General features: G+C 42.5%; 1 protein-coding gene across 8 annotated transcripts in view; it reads left to right on the forward strand.

Moving 5' to 3' along the window:
• The first annotated feature begins 402 nt into the window (after positions 1 to 402).
• LRGUK (leucine rich repeats and guanylate kinase domain containing) overlaps positions 403 to 20,070 on the forward strand; it is a 55,814-nt gene continuing 36,146 nt past the window's right edge. For all 8 annotated transcript variants that reach the window (XR_009967725.1, XR_009967726.1, XR_009967727.1 and 5 more), the window contains exons 1-10: positions 403 to 606; positions 1,700 to 1,807; positions 2,434 to 2,515; positions 3,553 to 3,653; positions 4,972 to 5,053; positions 7,311 to 7,435; positions 12,122 to 12,265; positions 14,624 to 14,704; positions 16,389 to 16,475; positions 18,482 to 18,588. Coding sequence is in view for 5 of the 8 variants with exons in the window: in XM_062634269.1 (XP_062490253.1) it covers positions 418 to 606; positions 1,700 to 1,807; positions 2,434 to 2,515; positions 3,553 to 3,653; positions 4,972 to 5,053; positions 7,311 to 7,435; positions 12,122 to 12,265; positions 14,624 to 14,704; positions 16,389 to 16,475; positions 18,482 to 18,588 (1,106 nt within the window). In the remaining 3 variants the exon portion in view is untranslated. The remainder of the gene's footprint in view (positions 607 to 1,699; positions 1,808 to 2,433; positions 2,516 to 3,552; positions 3,654 to 4,971; positions 5,054 to 7,310; positions 7,436 to 12,121; positions 12,266 to 14,623; positions 14,705 to 16,388; positions 16,476 to 18,481; positions 18,589 to 20,070) is intronic.

Raw genomic sequence — 20,070 nt, forward strand, 5'->3', positions numbered from 1 at the left:
GGCTTTGTAGCTGGATAACAGTGCCCTGAAGGTTATTTTTCTGACAACCCTGATCCGTAACACACAGATGGAGGTGAACGCGCGCTTACCCCTGCTGTGGGAGAGTGAGGAGGAGGAGGAAAGGAGCGCGGCTGTGTGAGCGGGATGCGCGGCCCGCTGAGGTGGCCTGTGAGGCGGACTACAAATCCCAAGATGCTTTGCGGCTCCTTGAGCGCCGCAAGGGGAACTACAACTCCCATCCTGCACCGCTCCGCCAGCCGCCTTTCTATTGGCTGGCTGGCGCCGATCGCCCGCCCCCTGTCTCCACGGCAACGGGAGAGCAGCAAGATGGCGGCGGCCTGCAGGGAGGGGTGATGGAGTGGTCGTTCAGGGCGAAGCGTCAATAGGGCAGCTCCCTCTGCGCCCTCATCACAGCTCATGGCTGGGGGTAAAGAGAAACGAGGAGGCGGCAGCCTCCATGAGCGGCTTCCTCCTCCTCCTCCTCAGCCACCGCAGCCCCTGCAGCCCCAGGACAGGCCCAGCCTGCAGCAGCCGCGGCCCAGCCTGCCTCACCCAGAGGACAAGCAGGAGGAGGATGGAAAGGAAGAGGAGTCCCAGCACACAGAGGTTCAGCTCAGTGCTTCCCAGCTGTTAGGGGAGGGATGTGCTCGTGAGGGAACAACCCTTTCCCCCCTCATCACTCAGTGTTGTTACCAGGGAAAGAAGGGGATGTTGATGGGAGCACCAGGGAGTGATTTCTCCTTTCCCCAAAGAGGGGAAAGGTTGGTTTGGTCTCTTCCTATCACCTCTAATTTCTGCCTTTTTTAGGGTTTATTTTATTCCCATTGTATCCAGAATAGCTCTGGATTGCCCCTCTCCTCTTTTGCTATATAAAAACTAAGGGTAAACTGGCATATGAATGGCCAGATTAAATGCCTTTCTTGTTTATATGCCCGGTCCTGAGACTAAATAACCCCCTGGATCCAAATGAATTCTTTCTCTCTTCTCTGCTGGGCTTAACAGCGTCCACTGCCACAGCATTAAGACCTTGTGTGTTTGCCTAGTAGGAACACATCTGTAGTCTCCATCGCTAGAGCATGTAGGTGCTACAGTTCAGATGATTACCGTTTGAAACACTCTTTATCGTGGTCCCTGGGTTAGCAATTGTGCGACTTCACCAAGCTTGCAGGGATTTCACAACCCATTGGCTTATTCTCCTGTTAAACCCATGCAGTGCTTCATTAGTGCCATCTGTCAAGTGCCCTCTCTGGCAAGGACTGCTCTCTGAAGGGCAGCGCTAGCTGCTCATGCTGAACCAACTGAAACAGCTTCCAATAAGGTGCATATTGGGGCGCAGCGCTGGGGTTATGTTAGAGCTGATTTGCTGAGATGTTAACATCCACGAGCAATGCGAGTTTCATGGCTCAGTACCTCTGGAAACGGCTGTGCGTTTAAATCAGAAGGTAAAAATAAGCCAGCAGAAACCTGTTGAACCTGTTCAAACGTATGGAGGCAGTACACGACCCGTTTATCTGGTTTGAGGCTGTGTTAAACCTTGTGTAGTGCCTTAGTAGGGTGATGGAGCCCTGAAAGCAGTGTTAGAGGACTTTGTTATGAAACTCCATTCGCAGTTGCAACCCAAACAGCCCCTTTTGTGGGGAATTCCATTTCATAAATCCCCCCCTTAATCCATTCCTTTCCCATTTCTGCTACTTTATAGGGTCAGCTTGAGGGAGTGTTGGATGAAGACACCGTGGCTGAGGGACTCCACGAGCTGGGGCGCTCAGCCACTGGTATTGAATACGTCTATCTTAACCTGTCGCTTTCAGTAAGTATGAGCAAAGACCATCAAAGTAAAGTGCTTCTCTGCTCAAAGATTTCCTCTTTTTAACAGCAAATAGTTGGTCTTCAAGAGGCAGGTTTTTGTCTCTGTCAACGCTGCTTTGCATACATGGGACTTCTGACAAGACACAGCATGGCTCCTGCTAACAGCTGTATATCAGCAGTCTTTTTGCACTTAGTACCAACAGCAGTAAGATTCTTCCTTACCCAATCTTCAGGTGTGAAAATACTTCTTCCTGCTTCAGTCAGCTGGAGGAAAATAATACAGGAGCATGTGAAACACCTGAGAATGCTGCATCCATTGCTCCTTCAGAAATGGGTCAATGGTTGTGTCTCTTAAAGCTTACTTGACGCTGCTGCTCCCTTTTCTACGCAGATTGTTTTGCTAGCATTGTTCCTGGCTGCAGATATCTCTCCTGGTTGTGTTTTAAAGTCATCTCTTGACATTTTCACCATTCTAACATCACTTTCTGTATACGCCACCCTGTTCTGACACATCCAGCCAGAGGGACCTTGAAGCACCTCTTCAATGTCTCCTGATACTGTGTGTATCTTGGGAGAGCAGCTGAAGTTATACAGCCGGTTTTAAAGTCCCTTTCTTTATCTTTCCAGGGTCGTGAGTTAAGTGACATTAGCATTCTCTCCAGATACATTCACCTGCAGAAGCTGGAACTTTCATCTAATAAAATTAATGGTATGTAGTAAATACGCTAGTAAATTCTTGGCTTGTGAAATCATGTAAGATGAGAAATGCACTCTACCATGTAGCTTTAGTATCACAAAGCCTGGTCTTCATTTTAATGGTGTAACTACTCCAGGTCTATAGAATGAGGCCATGGCTAGATATTCTTGAGAGTGATGTATGGACCATTCAGGCAGCTGTGGCAGCATATGTTTATCAGTGAGAACATGGAGATTATTGTCCAGTTTATTATCCAAAGATAAAATGCAAACAAGCATGTCAATACAAGGTTAAGGTTGACATTTTACATGTGCAGACATCATAATATTTAAAGTTATGTCTGGAACAGGTTTCCCAGCCTTGGGCTTTCCTTTGTCAAGGTTTCCCGTTGGTGATAAGATGTGAAAAATGATTTAGAAAGGCAGTAAATAGAGACTGGGATGAACTCCATCTCCTGCTCCTTCCCTCTTCCCTCATACTCCTCAACTCATTTAACACCAAGAGGAATAAGCTGTGATGGGCAACCTGTTGCAGTATTTCTTTCAGGTTCATTTCACTTGGGGTGCTGGAGTCCAAGAATAGCAGCAGTTTTGTGAGGCAGCAAGTCTCCATGCTCATTTTACTTACAGCTTGTCTGAGAAGGCTGGGTCTGAACAGAGCAGGGACTTTTCCATAGCAACTGGTCATTTAGTATTTCAGTAGCGAAATACTTTTCTCCAGTGATTACTAACTTAGGACAGAGATAGTTTCTTTGTCATTCCAGAGGTAGCTGGCATATAAAACTGTCTTCTGGTTTATAGATAAATCAGTTGACATAATGGAAATTTAATGTAGAATTTGAATATTTATTCTCTATGGTTTAGAAACTGTCTTTTTTTCTAGTAGAAGGTGTTAGTATATCTGCACTTTAAACATCACTTTCCGAATGTGTAAGTACAAATTCATTCTTGGTTGCTATCATTCTTGATAACTATCCCTTTTTGACATGATGACCTCTGCATTTACCTATGCATTCAAGTAAAGGATTTGACCTTTTGTTTTGTTACTAGATCTTTCTTGTGTCAGTTACATGCCTTACTTACTAGAACTGAATGCTTCCAACAATGAATTGACTACATATTTTGGTTTTAAACCACCTAAAAATCTCAAGGTAAGTTGCCAAATATGCATTTTGTAGGTTTAAATTTATCCCGTTTCTAAATCTAACTTAGACATTGTATTTGGACACATGCAAAAGTGAATTTTTATGCCTTCCTTGTTCTTTCTTACCTCATTTGACATTTTAATAGCTTTTTCCAAGTCTTTGGGTATTTCATGCTGGACATTTCAGGCTCTTGCTTTCCCTCACACTCTGAACCTTTGCATGCCATGGGAAGTTGTATTGTAAAACCAACTGTTCTAGCTGGAGGTAAATACAGCCAGAATTTTTGACTCCTTCTTGAATTCATCAGACCTTTAGTGGGATTGATTCCTGTCCTTCAAATTGACTGGTGCCAATCATATTGTACCAGGTGGACAAGGGGTAATGGGTTCAAACTGAAACAGGGGAAGTTTAGACGGGATCTAAGGAGGAAGTTCTTTACTGTGAGGGTGGTGAGGCACTGGAACAGGTTGCCCAAGGAAGTTGTGAATGCTCCATCCCTGGCAGTGTTCAAGACCAGGTTGGACAGAGCCTTGGGTGAGATGGTTTTAGTGTGAGGTGTCCCTGCCCATGGCAGGGGGTTGGAACTTGATGATCTTAAGGTCCTTTCCAACCCTAACTGTTCTATGATTCTGTGATTTCTATGTGCTTGAATTGTAGCTGTGGGGGAGTCTTCCCTTTGCTGTAGGTCTCTTGTAGCCCACTGGGTTGTTAAAAGCAAGAGGGTATTTTGAAATACAAACTCCATATATTCCTCTGTCTCCTCTGTTAGTTTTTTAATATGTCTGGATAATTACAGGACCATTAATGGTAATGTTGTTGGAACAAAGTATAGTATTGGAAGTTCTCAAAATGTGAATTCTGTGTGTCATAAAAAAAGAACCTTTCTCTTTATATCCCAGTTTTAATCCCAGAATGGTTTGGGTTGGAAGGGACCTTAAAGCTCCTCCAGCTCCAACCCCTGCCACAGGCAGGGACACCTTCCACTGGAGCAGCTTGCTCCAAGCCCCTGTGTCCAACCTGGCCTTGAACACTGCCAGGGATGGGGCAGCCACAGCTTCTCTGGGCACCCTGTGCCAGCGCCTCAGCACCCTCACAGGGAAGAGCTTCTGCCTAAGAGCTCATCTCAGTCTCCCCTCTGGCAGGTTAAAGCCATTCCCCTTGGCCTGTCCCTATGGGCCCTTGTCCAAGGCCCCTCTCCCTGAATTAATATTAATGATCTTCCATGCCCTTGATCACAAGTTTAATGTAAAAGCCATTTTGTTTTACAAGACACCTCTATGTGCTGTTGCAATAAAATTAACTTTCTTTCTCTTTTTTCCTTTAGGTAGTCGATTTCTCATACAATCAAATACCTAAAATGGAAAACTTGTCAGCATACGAGTCACTCACTAAACTCTTCCTGGATTGTATCCTTTATAGAAACTCTAATGGGAGAAAAGTTGCTTGTTTGTTTTCTGAACTTGCTTCACATTTATACCTTTTTCTTCATGTTAGTTTTGTCTTTAGAAGAAAGACACACTGGTGGTGGTACTGATCTTAATTTACTTGGGCATCCATGGGTTTTAAAGTATTTGTGTATACATGTTAAGGATTTAGTGCACTAGAGGAACTGCATCATGTAGAGCTGAAACAGTGACATGTCACACTGTGTTTGCATGGCAGACATAATATATAATTCCAGTATCTTTATGTACTAAAGGTTAATAGGAAATCAGCTTGGAAGACTAAGCTCCCCTAAATGAAAATGTGTATGTTGTTTAATCTTAAACATAGCTAATACACAGGGACTATAGAGGCTCTCTGGAGAACAAGACCATTTAGTGACAATGAATAGAATCCTTAAGAAAGGAAAACCTTCCTGGACGCACTGAGAGAAGTACACAGAATGAAGGTATTCTGCTCCCCACTGTCCCCACTGTGGTACCCACTTTGTGGGCTTTGAAACACTGTTGTGCCAGAAATCAGATAAACATGAACCTGGACATTAAGTTTCTTCATGGCTTCGTTTTCCATAGCACTCTTGGTCTTCCTAAAGGTTCTCCTGAAAATTCATCTGGAGTTTCATGTTGACGCGCTGTATCGCTTCAAATTGCTTCTTGAGAGCTTGTGAGCCTTTCCTCTTTGCTCCAGGAATTGTATCTTGCTTTTCCACTCCGTGAAAGAGAAAAGACAGAAGCTGTGGCAGTTTTTTCTCTGTCTCTTATCCCATTCCCAAACGATATTAATACAATGTCTTTTTCATGTAGGAGCAGATAAAGCGCATGCAGGGTGCCCAGGTTACATTATTCACATGTTTTAGAAGGTGTGCAGGTGACAGGATTCTTGTCAGCAAATGGCATTGACTCACTATCCCTTTGCAATTCTAATTTTCCCTCAGAGCTAAATCCACATGGCAAACTGAAAAGGGAAGAAAGATCACAGATGTGTATTGTGCATCTGAAGCAGTATTTTTTCAGTGCAGCAGTGTGCTGTCTTCCATTTCTTCATTTGCAATGGGGAGGAAAACTTGTTTCAGGAATACAGTTGCAACAGGAGCCTCTGAAAGAGTGGAAAACGAGCGTGGGATTTAGAAGTGCAGGATTTAGAATAGCAAAGTGGCACTGTTCCTAACCCATGTCAAGCACTTCTCACTGAAGACATGGCAGACAAAACAAGCTGTTCGTTGAAATCCTAACTGAAAATACTATATTAAATATCATGCAGTAGCAGAGCTGTTTGGCAGGCATTCCTTGTTGACAGTAACTAAGCATTTCTTAACACCTTTGAGTAAATTATGATGCAGATGGTAAGGTCATTGCAACTTTTTTTCTGACAAGTGCATGCACAAGCACACCTGACAGGTTTATAAATGAGTATTTAAGGAGGAAACTGCCCCAAACCAGGGAAGGAGACAGCTTTGGCAGTAACAGCTGACAAAGTACTATAGTAAGTCATTAAAAGACTAAACCTGATTGTATTAGTTTTTAGAGCTAAGAAATTTGCTGCCTTATATTGATGTTTATGGCTTAACAGTTTTTCCACACCCAAACTTTTCTTCCTCAGATGGATGCCCCATCCCTGGCAGTGTTCAAGGCCAGGTTGAACACAGGGGCTTGGAGCAAGCTGCTCAAGTGGAAGGTGTCCCTGCCTGTGGCAGGGGGTTAGAGCTGGATGAGCTTTAAGGCTCCTTCCAACCCAAACCATTCTATGATAAATACTCCTATGTTTTAGCCAGCATATGCGCATCTGGTAAGAAGACCAGAGATTTACAGCATGATTTTCAAGATGCTGGCAGTAGTTTCTTCCCTAAACTCCTGTTCCCTCATTTTCATTACTCGATTTGCCATCAGCCTGGTTATGCCACCTTGAAGGACTGCATAGTAAACCAGGTCACAGAAACAATCAGAGGTCAGAACCTCTCTAAAAGGAGAGGAAGGATATTTCTATCTTGATTTGTGTCACTTGTCCTGCTGCCCTACCAAAAGCTGTGTCAGTCAAACGTGGAGGCAGTAAATTCCAGAATAGGGGTAGGTGTGAGTAACTGGGATTTAAAACTCCTTATCATGAAGCATTTGATGTCCAGCTCCCCACACCATAAAATTCAGCTCCATTGGCTAATTTAGCAGCTAATTGCTAAGGGTTTATGTTCAGTTCTTTTCCTTAACTGCAAAAACCTCTGTGTAGTTAATAACATAGAGGAGTTACAAGGACTGGGGAAGTGTCACAGTCTGACTCACCTTAGTTTGTCACACAACAGACTTGTTGCAATCAGTGGCCTTGAGAACCTACCTATCAAAATACTCAACCTGGTAAGAGAGAAGTAATTCTAGTTATTTTCCTGTCTTTTATTATTATATGAATTCCTTAATAAATGTGAAGTTGGTTACATTAAAATATTTTCAGAGATATTTGTAATTCTGGACACATTTGGATTATTAATACAGAATCATAACATGATATGGGTGAAAACGGAGCTGTGAGGCTCATCTAAGCCAGCTTCCTGCTCAAAGCAGAGACATCTTCAGAGGAGGATGCTCAGGGCCATGTGCAGCTGGGTTCCAAAGATACTTTACATTTACTCTGGGTAGGTTTTGTTGTTGCTTAGGTGACGTGTAAGAAGTTACTGTGCAAGACCCACAGTACAAACAATGAATTGAGTTCTTTTTTTTTCCTCATAAAATTGTGTTGATGATAGCAGGGAGCTGGGAGAGGAGAAGGAAAAGTGAGGACTGAGATGCTTTTGTTTTAGAACACAAGTCAACTTCAGTATGCAATTCTGCTATACTATTAAAGGATATTTATCTACTCTTTTAAGGCTCTTGTAATGCGATGGGAAGTTTTGTGTTGCCAGCTTTGCATCAAGAGATCTAGAATATATTTGTTTAAATACAACTTTTCTAGGTTATATTTCTAGGTGCTGTAGTGGGATTTATCTTCTCTGGCTTCAGATTGCTTCAGTGCAGATGAGTGCACCTGAGCTGCTTGTTCTTTGCTGCCTCAAAAGTCAGTGGACAGAAATGGACACTTAAAACACTTCATTATTCTGATCCAGCTGCTGACGTCTCCATTGCACAAGATGCATCAGGCCTTGGACATGCCTGTTGGTTATGAAGGTAGCCAAGGATAACTAGCCCAAATACAGACCTCTATCAATGCCTACACTTGTTGGCATGCATCTTACTCATTCTGCAAGCCTTGGGAAGGCATTAATCTCAGTGTTCCTCAGCCCCATACTTGTAAAATGACCTTAATAATCTCATCCCTGTCTGACAGGCCTGTCTTTTCTGAAGAGTCTCTAACCTTCCATTCCAACACTCCAGTCATAGGAGCCATCCCACCAGGTTTCTGTGGTGCATATTATATCATACCCTCACAGACGTGCACCCATCTCTAATTCTTCTTGTTTGTTCCCCATGCTACGGGCATTTGTATAGGGGCATCTGAGCCGAGCTCCAAATGAAGCTGATTCATTGACTGGAGCAGCTGGAATATCTCTACATTGCTCCAAGCATTTATTATAGGTGCTGGCAACTGACTGGGTGTGTTGGGATGGAATGATGCCCCCTTCCCCTAACATATCTAGTTTAAAGCATCCTTGATAAGTCTGCCAAGCCTCCTACCAAACAGCAGCTCCAGCAGCCCCTGCTAGACCTGGCCTACAAACTTGGGTCCCCTGTTCAAGACACCCAAACCCCTGACTATGACACCACCCTTTTAACCATTTATTAACCTGGCTAATCCTCCTAGCTTTTTTTAGGTCCTCCCCTGTATCCTGGAGAATTGATGAAAAGACTATCTGAGCTCCAGAGCCCCTAACCACCTCTCCCAGGGCTCTGTAGTCCTTCTTTATGTTCCCCAGGCTACTACTATCTATATCCCTAGCACCCACATGGATCACTAGAAGTGGGTAATAGTCCATGGGACTTAACTAGAGCAGGCAGCCTTTCTGCCACATCCCTGATCCGTGCCCCTGGTAGGCAACACACCTCCCTTGAGACCAGGTCAGGCCGACAGATGGGTGCCCCTGTGCCTTTCAAAGTAGAGTCCCCTACTACTACAATCAGCTGCTTTTTCCTGGCAGTACCAGTAGAGATCTTCTTTCCCAGTGCACCAGTCGGTTGTTCATGCTGCGAGTGCATTTCCTCGTTAGTCCCCTGCAGGACAGCAGTGTGGTTCTGGGTTGGGACAACAGATTTGGGAGGAAGCCCCTTGCTTTTAATTGTCCTTTTCCTCCTTTTTTTATTGGTTTGTCACTAATTCCCAGCTTCCTGGCTTAACAGCCTCCTTCTTTCCTCCAAAAACTACAGTGGACGCTTGAGGCCCCTGCACAGTTTGGGTTTGGAGCAAGCAGTGCTGCTTCATCTCAGCTTCCCTGACATCTTTCAGTCTATTAACAGCATCCTGCAGCTCAGCCCCTGCTGCAGGAGGACCTCCACCAAGGAGCTCCAAGTGCAGCCCTGCCCATTGTGCACCTTTCCCACCCAGGAGGTTTTTACCCACTCAGGGCTGGTGCCTCTTCTCCTGGCTCTGCCCCCTGTGAGTCACATTTAAAAGTGGACAGTAGTGTGCTTTGAATAATATATTCAAATAGTGTTTGCTAACCTATTTTTAATCTGCCTCTCTTTCACATATATATATATATATATATACTGCCTTCAGTTATGGCCTTAGTGGTAATAAAACTGGATTTTGTCTCCTTTTTAGTGGATAAGATGAACTCAGATTGGCAAAATCATGTCTCAAAGTTCTGAAATGAGAGTATTCCTAAAAGACTATGAAGATCTAAGCTGACAGGGTGATCTTTTCTTCAGGGAGAACTACACTGAGTGGCTCGCCTATTGTCTGCACTGATTTCCTCATATGTTAAAAGGCCTAGTAATAATTCTGCTAGTAATGGGTTATCTGCTGTAAAACGCTTTGGAGGTTGTGTTAACAGCTAAAGCTTATTAATATGAACATGTGCTTCAGGTTGGGTTCCTACATGCTGATACGATTATTTATACAACTGCTTGTCGTTTTTTAATTAGCAAAGCACATCCTCATGTGGAAATTATGTAAATAGACAGATTTTAGCACGGCATTTCCTTTTACTCGTTAGAATAAAATGCAGCTCTTCATAGGAGCAGCCATCCCTTCTCGTCCCATGGATTCAGCTTTCTTTTCCATTTTCCCTGGAGATTTTTAGGTTGAAAGAGTAGTGAGGTCTGAAGTTTGGCAGAAAGACATCAAAACCTGTAAATACTGCCTAGCTATACCAAAAAAAGGAGCCTTTATTCTGCTTATGTTTGCAAAAAAACTAAGAAGTGCAGCTCTAATGAACTGGGCTCTTAGGAATTTTATGCCTTGCAAAATAAAAAGATCTCTACACAAATCCCTTTAGTTCACAGGATTTTATGTGCATCTCTTGCATAGCCTTTCGCAGCTCGAGCTCTGAGCTGTATCCTATTAACCAGAGGTCTAACGAAGAACAGGAAGAGAAGAAGGAGCCTCCATGCTATTAATAACCTAATTAAACATTTAAAAGTCAGGAAAAATGTCAAGGACAGACAACTGGATTCACATTAGAGTCAGCTGCCTTATTTATTTCAATAGTTCCTAAATATTTATTAATAGAATATGAGGCTTCTAAGCTTTCAGCACAAGGTGATGCTGATGGCAAAATAGAGCTTGCAAGGTTATCCAGAAGAAATCATGTTGAGAGGCCATCTGGGTGTGTGTGGCCACTGGGACAAAGATGAGTACAGAACTTCAGCATGTTGCATCTATTTGGAGTTCATAGCAGAAACGAGTATGTGATTTGTGAGGCCCTGACAAACAAAGCCATCTGGTGTCCAGTGATAAATGTAGGTTTTCTGTCTTGTACCTTGTATGGGAAGAATGGAAACAATGATAGTTGTTTATGAGTTCTCAAAAGCTTATGTTAGAGTCTAATGAACTAAAGCTTGGGTCATTTTTTCAGCTTGAAGAAGAGAAGGCTCCTGAAGGGGAGACCTTAGAGCAGCTCCAGTGCCTAAAGAGGCTGCAGGAAAGCTGGAGAGGGGCTTTGGACAAGGGCCTGTAGGGCCAGGCCAAGGGGAATGGCTTTAACCTGCCAGAGGGGAGACTGAGATGAGCTCTTAGGCAGAAGCTCTTCCCTGTGAGGGTGCTGAGGCGCTGGCACAGGGTGCCCAGAGAAGCTGTGGCTGCCCCATCCCTGGCAGTGTTCAAGGCCAGGTTGGACACAGGGGCTTGGAGCAAGCTGCTCTAGTGGAAGGTGTCCCTGCCTGTGGCAGGGGGTTGGGACTGGATGAGCTTTAAGGTCTCTTCCAACACAAACCAGTCTGGGATTTCTTGTGTTAGAGTCTAAAACTAAAGCTTGGGTCATTTCTTGTGTTAGAATCTATGTAAACTAAGAGTAAGTTAGGTTGGTTTGTTTGGGGGTTGTTTTAAACATGCCTATGCATGCTGTCACTGAGAGTAAATAAAGTTTGCCTTCACTTAGTGTGCATCAGGATAAACTTGTGTATCCTAGTGATTGCCAGTAGTCCAAAGAAGGCATTACTGTATTGTTCTGCCTTCATATTTTGATTATTTACTCTGTAATCATGTGTAAATATAGCTATGATTGCAGAGGGAAATTCTATGTATTTATGTATATATATTCTGTCATTTTATGTGCATAACTATTTTCTACATTTTAATTCGGATACTGACAAGGGTGTCCTTTAGCTAGGATCAGCTTTAAAAGGATGCTGGAGCAATTTCTCATGCTGTTGTCTCTTGTTGCTCTTCCAGGTGAGTTGAAGATAAGTCAATCAGAGATAGTTGATTCTTTTTTCCTTGAGCAATGTGGAAAGCTGTAATGTGTCATCTCAAGATGAAGATGCGGCTAATGCATAACAGGCCTATTTGTAATAGGATTCTCAATAACAAAGGGTATTCTGTTCTTCCTCAGGCATGTTGGTTTCTGTCTGTAGAACTTTATCAGCAGTTTGTGTCCTTTCATTTCTTCTTAGAGCTTTAACCATATTGAGAAGATTACTGGGCTGGGCAGCTTGAAAGCTCTACAGACATTGGACCTCTCTAGCAATAAAATAACTAGTCTAGAAGGCTTGAAGAAACATGATCTACTACAGGTGATCAACTTAGAGGACAACCAGGTAGCATACTTGATTTTAATATATATAAAATATAGCTTTTTCTAAGAATACATCATTTTTTTTTTTCTAAAATCCAATCCCTTTTAAGGTTTAATCAAAGAATCTTAAAATCTGCAAGAAATTAATTAGAAAAGATTATATTTTTCCTTTCCTTTCCTACTCCAGTGTTGCTTCACATGTTAGTTGATAGTGTAGTACTCCTTAGGCTTTAGATCTCTGGATGGGTTTATCTTTATGTAGGTATCACTTCTGTAGCATTTAGTGCTCACATACATAAATAACTAAGTGTTCTTCCGAGTGGATAAGATAGGGATGAGTGTGCAGCTTTTCCAGCTTGATTATTCTTGAGGCTTTTTACTTGTATCACAGCTTTTCTACTGCCAGGCCTCAGGAAGCTTTCCTGGTATCTCCCAGCCTAATTTTACAACCACAGGTTCTTCTGACCTTCCAGCTGGAAACATCCTATGGGGCAGAATTCATGGACTCTATTATAAAGCAGCTTTCATTATGCAGCAGTATCCACTGGCAGTACAATGATACAGTCAAACTCATTTGGGTTTGAGTTTTGAAACCCAAGCCATATATACGTAATACTACTGATATTGATCCTCCAGCATCCTTGCCTGAAAAGACTGGAAACTGGAGACTTAACTGAAAATTCGTGACTCATTTTAACATCAAAGCTGGATCTGCTCATGAAAGAAAAAGTCTAAGAAAATAAGACATAAAAACATGAATCAGGATATTATTTATATTTTGACTATATTGATAATTTTCTGTCATTTCTTCCATTTGCAAGATACATTTACAGGATGTAATACAAGATTATGAATTGTTTTTTCTCACACTGTATTCAGGTTGACATTTAAAGGTACATCAATTGCACAAGCCAGGAAACTAACTAATAGTATGGTTGCTATTAGCACTAATAACACCACCATTGCCTCATATAGTTTCCACTGTTCTTTAGCATGTAAAGCTATTAATTTTACCTCATCAGAATTTGCCTCTTTTAATGATGTTATTGAAACCCTTTAATGAGTCACCGGTTTTTGAAGGAAGGAAATTTAAAGAGAATTTAAAGTGAATTTTGATTAATTAACACAGAAAGATCTGAGTTTCTTGAGCTCCTACCACCCAGTGTGATCTCAAATGCTTGGTTTATCTGCAAACTAGGTCTCTGTTATACATGTTGAGTGATTTTCCAGATGCTGACAGTTGGCATTCTAGGATTTCTTTATGAAATCCACCCAAATGACATTTAACTTGGTCAAAACTGTTTCATGGTGGGCTTCTTGATATCCCTAAATAAATACTGGGTAGGCTATGGTGGAGGTTTGTGTTTTTAGACTGAGTATAGGGATAGAATCTGGAGTCTTCTAAGTTCAGGCTTTCAGCAGTGGAGGGAGAATAGGTATCAAGCATTACAAGGCCATTAATCCCAGCCTACCATGGATCCAGCGACCTCTGGAACTGCCTCTCCACTAGTGATAAAGTGAGGTTAGGGTATTGGTTTGTGCTAGTTTAGCAGATGTCATCCGTGGCATTGTTCAAGGCCAAGCTGGACAGAGCCTTGGGTGACATGGTCTAGTGTGAGGTGTCCCTGCCCATGGCAGGGGGTTGGAACTGTATGATCTTAAGGTCCTTTCCAACCCAAACCATTCTGTGATGCTATGGCTAAAATGAGGCAACACGAATTCCATTAGATGCACTTAATTGACAACCTTACAACTGTTCCCTCAGCATTTATAGTGCCTCAAGTGAGACTTTGTTTTGGGCACACAGCCTCTGATTAATCCCACTTCTAATGCCTGTCTGATGTGCCTGAGTGCAACCAAGCCAGGTTTCCTTTGTGGATAGAGGAGACCTTAAGTGGAAGGCATCATCCTCTGGACACACACAGCCAAGGACAGCTATGAGGATGCTTTTCAATCAAGTGCTGCAACTTGGGTAGGATGAACTTGAGCTGCAGTGAAAAGAAACTCTTCTTAGAAAGATTTTCTTTTGCCAGTCAGCTAAAGCACAAATATAAATGCACAATTGCTTCACTTAAGCACATCAGCCACATAAAAACTGAATGTGTCAGGGCCTGACATTTGAAAGAACTGCAAAAAATCAGGTGGTTTGAAGTTGCTGTCTGTATTGTGCTGCTCCTCCAACTAACATACAAGCTCTCTGCCTTTTGTGGCTAGAAGTGCCTTCTTGAATGCGCTTAACATACATACCTGTTTTGTGAGTATAATGAAGTTGGTTTATGTCCAGATTTTAAAAGCAGGGACTAAAATACCTTTGCCCCCCCCCATAGTTATCATGGATTCTATTGCTGCTGATTTATGTTCTCTCTCTGTCACTAATTAGATTGCTGAGCTGAGTGAACTTAAGCACCTTGAAGATCTGCCTCTCCTCAGAGTTTTAAATCTGTTAAAGAATCCTGTACAGGTAAGAGGAAGCCAAAAATAAGAATCTGGAACTGCTGGTTTGGATCAGACCAGAACCCCTTTAGCCTCAGCTTCTATATCTGACAAGGGCCAGGTAATTTTAAGGAGTCAGTACAAGAAACCCTGAGTGATGGTTTCCCTGTCATGGGTACCAACCTTCGTCTGGGAACTTTGTCTAAACAAAAGCTGCATGTGAATCATGATGTTTAACACAGTAAATCCATTGAATTGATTACTTCAATTTGTGAATCCATTTATAATTTGTATTCACAGCATTCCATGATTTTAGTTTGGGAAAAGATTCCCTTTTCTTTTGCTTTGAAGGTCTGTACTTAATTGTCCTGGTAAAAGCCCAAAGGAATATAATAATGTCCCATTTAAATCATGTGCCTCTCGAATCTGTATCATCTTTTCTTCTCTAGGATTTACTTAGTTCTTATTTATGGCTCCCATAGTATTCCTCAATCAAGGAATTAAACATCTATTTTATCAACAACAACAGTTGCAAAATATAGGAAATTCTAACTTTGCCTCTGCATTTATCATTTGTCCTGGGTGATAAAAGGTGATTCCCTCCTGACTCTTGTGATTTCTAAATTTTATGTGAATTTTACAGCGATTTCCAATGTTAGAAAGAAGAAAAATATTAACAGTTTAATTTCTTCTTCCTGTAATTGCCAGTTTTGCTTTGGCTTTCATGTGTTGTGGCACACAATGACATTACCGTGTAAGAAATACCCAAAATAGGCTGCCCCTGGTCCTCTATAATCCAAAAGCCTTTTTCTGTTCAGATGTCCTTCCCCAAAGCAAAGTCTCATCATATTCCTTTCAATTACTCTTTTAATAACTCATACATGCAACAACCATCTTATGACAGCTGTTCTATTGTTTAACAGGACCTTACTGGTTTGGAGCTAGGAACCTTCATGAACTTGTCAGTGTCAGCTTTTTAATTTGACTTTCAATTATTCTTTTTATTGTCTCAGACTTAAAAGCCTGTATGATAACAAATTTATAGTGCAAATTCTCTTTTAAAGTTCCTATAGTATGACTGAGGTTAGAATTATTAACCATAGTTTATTACTGTGTAATATTACTATGTAACTTATCATAGGGATAGGACAAGGGGTAACGGTTCAAACTTTGGGGAAGTTCAGGTTGGAGATAAGGCAGAAGCTCTTCCCTGTGAGGGTGCTGAGGTGCTGGCACAGGGTGCCCAGAGGAGTGGTGAATGCTCCATCCCTGGCAGTGTTCAAGGCCACGTTGGACAAAGCCTTGGGTGACATGGTCTAGTGTGAGGTGTCCCTGGCCATGGCAGGGGATTGGAACTGAGTAATATGAAGGCCCTTTCCAACCCAAACCATTCTATGATTCTATAATCCCAGCATAGATAACACTTTTAATTCTCCAACAGTCTTTCTTGGTGTTCTAGTGGATGCGGTGGTGAATTTTAAGTTCCCATCCTGACCTTTTGAACAACATAATTGGAGACTTTGAACAATTATTTACTCTTGCTGCAGAAGCTAAGCTTGTGGTGGGGTGTGAATTTATGGTGCATTGACATCAGACAAAGAGCTTTTTATGTTGCAATGTATTAAGGCCAATTCGATTTCAACTGATTGAGATGAAATATTAGACTGATGAAGTTAGGTACTTTATGTCAAAGTGGAAACTTTGTCCTTCAGGAGCAAGCAGATTATTGGCTCTCAGTGATTTTCATGTTGCTCAAGCTAACAGAACTGGATCTCAAGAAGATTTCAGTGAAAGAAAAGGTATGTAAATAGTATACCCTTCTGAACTTGTTCTAAATAAAGAATATTAAAAACTATGCATGCAAATGCAGCTTTGTAGCCATGTGGGAGTGACAAACCTCCCATGTTTTAGCCCCCAAGATAAGCTACAAATTCAGACATCTGCTTTTAAATCCAGTGTTCAAGACCAGGTTGGAAGGGGCTTGGAACAACCTGGTCTAACGGAAGGTGTCCCTGCCCATGTCAGGGGTTGGAACTGGGTGAGCTTTAAGGTTCTTTCCAACTCAAATCAGTCTGGGATTCTATATATATGGAATTTCTGGCAGTTGGGATATGTCAAAATGCAAGGCTTCTTACCTAAAAACTTAGTTCAGTGAAGAGAATTACTTAGCTGCCATTGTTATTCAGCTAGTGAATCCAAATGGGCAACTACATTCATGAAACACTCTGAAGTGATAACCACTGTGCTATCTCTAGAATACTATTGTTGGGAGTTTTTTTAGTGTCATGTACAGCAAAGTGAACTCTGAAAGTTAAAGTGCTGCTTGTATCCCATTCTACGCCATGCAGCTTTCACTGTAAATTCTTCTGCCAAAACCAAACCTTCTGTGGTAATAGAATCCTTTCCTTCTTGTGCAGCTTTTACTGTAATTTGGTTGCTGCATGTAGTATTTGGGCCCAAGCCATGCTAGAATTGTTGGGATCAACAGCTGCCAATTGGGGTTGGATTTCAGGGAAATATCCTCTAAAATTATCCTTCCTGGAAACTCATTGCTCTTAACTTTGACTGCATAAATATTAGAGTTCTTGTTGAATGCCAGGCTCTCTCTGTCTTGAGCACAGAGAAGGGATAATACCAGGGTGTAATTCACCCACTTATCCTGGTGTGGTTTTGAAGTGAACCCCCTGGTTGCCCAACTTGCTGTGCTTGAGCCTCAGTGTGGAATAGTCTTGCAATATGTTCCCTGTGAGGGTGCTGAGGTGCCTGCACAGTGTGCCCACAGAAGCTGTGGCTGCCCCATCCCTGGCAGTGTTCAAGGCCAGGTTGGACACAGGGGCTTGGAGCAAGCTGCTCTAGTGGAAGGTGTCCCTGCCCATGGCAGGGGGTTGGAGCTGGATGGGCTTTAAGGTCCTTTCCAACCCAAACCATCTTATGATTCTGTATGAACTAGCCTTCTTTGGGGCTTAACCTTAACCAGATGATGTGCAACTAAGGTGCTCCTAGCCATTAATTCAAACCAAACTAAGTCAAGTGAAATGAGCTCCCTTCCTCCACTCCTCCCAAAATAGTGTGGACATTGGGTCCTGAGTACTGAAAACCTGGCTTTAAAGATCCACTTCTGCTGTACCACACTACTGGCTAATACAGCATGGTTCTCATCAGAACTTACAGCGATGTTCTGCAGCAGTGTTGTCTCGTTGATATTTGATGGTTTACCTGAAGTGACTCAGGAGTTCTTAACCTGATTCTGAATGCACAGCATTAATAACACCAAAAAATATGCCACCCATTAATGGTCAGTACCCTCAGTGGAGCTTTCAATAGAATGGATGGAGGGAATGCTTGGAGTTTAAGTGCTCCTCATTCCAGGAAAGCCAGAAATGCATTGTCAAGAGAAAAGTGCAGTTTCTTTGTTAATGCCCATTCTGTTCCTCTTCTGACAAAGAAATGAATGACTTCAGTCCCTATGGATTTTACATTGGCATCTTCCACCAGCACTAAGAGGATGCAAATTAATGGATAATTAAAACCTAAGCAAAATTACTTTGTATCTTATATGGCATCCTGTTTGCTTTCCAGTAAAATGGTGGCTATATTAAAGGTGGTAACCTATATCTGGCTGCCTTCCATCCATCCATCAAATTGAGCTTAAAACTACTGAAAAGATTGATGTGCTCACAGACAAGCCAAATCCAAAGACTGACCCTCATAAATACAAAGCCACCATTATTCATAGTGGTCTGCTAAGCATATAGGAGCTGGAAACCCTAACATCACTGCTCTTCTTTCTTTTGCCTCTGAACAGGTTGCTGCTGTGAATAAATATGATCCTCCTCCAGAAGTAGTTGCTGCTAAAGACCACATGACTCATGTTATGCGTGGCATGATGCAGCCCCAGAAGATCTTTGACAGGTAAGCTTCCTTCCACTTCACATCTGCTCCTGAGGGTGGCACTCATGTAAAGCACAATGTGTTGTCACATTCAGAGGGACGTTTTCCTGTCCCTCTCCCACCTCTAAAGGAATCTACTGAAGAGGAGACGATCTATGGTATTCTGTTAGTTAGCAGGCTGGAAATCGGGCAAATCTTACAGAATCATAGAATAGTTAGGGTTGGAAAGGACCTTCAGATCACGCAGTTCCAACCCCCTTGCCATGGGCAGGGACACCTCCCACTAAACCATGTCACCCAAGGCTCTGTCCAACCTGGCCTTGAACACCACCAGGGATGGAGCATTCGCAACTTCCCTGGGCAACCCATTCCCCAGATCTTATTTGGTTGGAATTGTTTATGGAATGAAATCAGTCATTCACCTCTAAATGCTCAGACAGATTGGCTGCAGCTCCTTTGCTTTTAAACAATCTGTTGAAACAGATGGCCACAAGCACCATCAGTGAAAGATGCAAAATTTCTCTCAATTCCCAAAGGCATTTGAAAAATCTCTAGAGGCAGAAGAGAGCTGTAAAACACAGCTCCTTCCTGCTCTGCTTACTCCTTCTCTTCATACTGTTGCCATCCCATTGAGAACAAAATGACCTTATTTTGTGGCTTTGGAGCACATTTTATATTCATAAGGTGAGATTTTTAAGTTTTTCCTTAGGGAACTCCAGCTACTTCTGTCTTTGGAAGGAGATGATGCTCATTGCCACTTAAGCACAGATGGGAGAGGCAAATCATTGTGCTTTTCCAGTGTCACCACTGGCATGCCAGGTGACTTCCCTCAGTCTCATTTCTCATTGAGAAACTGGAAATGGCCATAATTTGCTGCTCTGCAGGTGTGCTATGATGCTTCCTTGATGAGTGCTTGGAATATGCTCTGATGGAAAATGTTATGAAATATATATGATCTATTCTTATATTTGCTACAGTGGGTACTGAGATCAACTTTAGTGTCCCCACATCCCATTGTAGCACCATTTTGGACATCTGAATTCATAACTGAGTAGCCCTATACACTGAACCTGCCTTCCAGTATCTGAAGGGGCCTACAAGGATGCTGGAGAGGGACTCTTCATCAGGGACTGTAGCGATGGGACAAGGGGTGATGGGTTCAAAGTGAAACAGGGGAAGTTCAGGTTGCAGATAAGGCAGAAGTTCTTCCCTGTGAGGGTGGTGAGGCGTTGGCACAGGGTGCCCAGAGAAGTGGTGAATGCTCCATCCCTGGCAGTGTTCAAGGCCAGGTTAGACAGGGCCTTGCGTGACATGGTCTAGTGTGAGGTGTCCCTGCCCATGGCAGGGGGGTGGAACTGGGTGATCTGAAGGTCCTTTCCAATCCAAACCGTTCTGTGAGTCTATGAATTAAGATCCATGATTTATTAACTCAGAAACTTATAGGTTTAGAATAACTTTATTTCAAGTCTTTTCTTCCCTGGGATTGTTGACAAAAGACTGGAG

The sequence above is a fragment of the Pezoporus occidentalis genome, unplaced genomic scaffold (genome assembly GCF_034315485.1).
Source record: "Pezoporus occidentalis ecotype Australia unplaced genomic scaffold, CSIRO_AGI_Poc_V1 ctg42, whole genome shotgun sequence".
Lineage (NCBI taxonomy): Eukaryota > Metazoa > Chordata > Aves > Psittaciformes > Psittacidae > Pezoporus > Pezoporus occidentalis.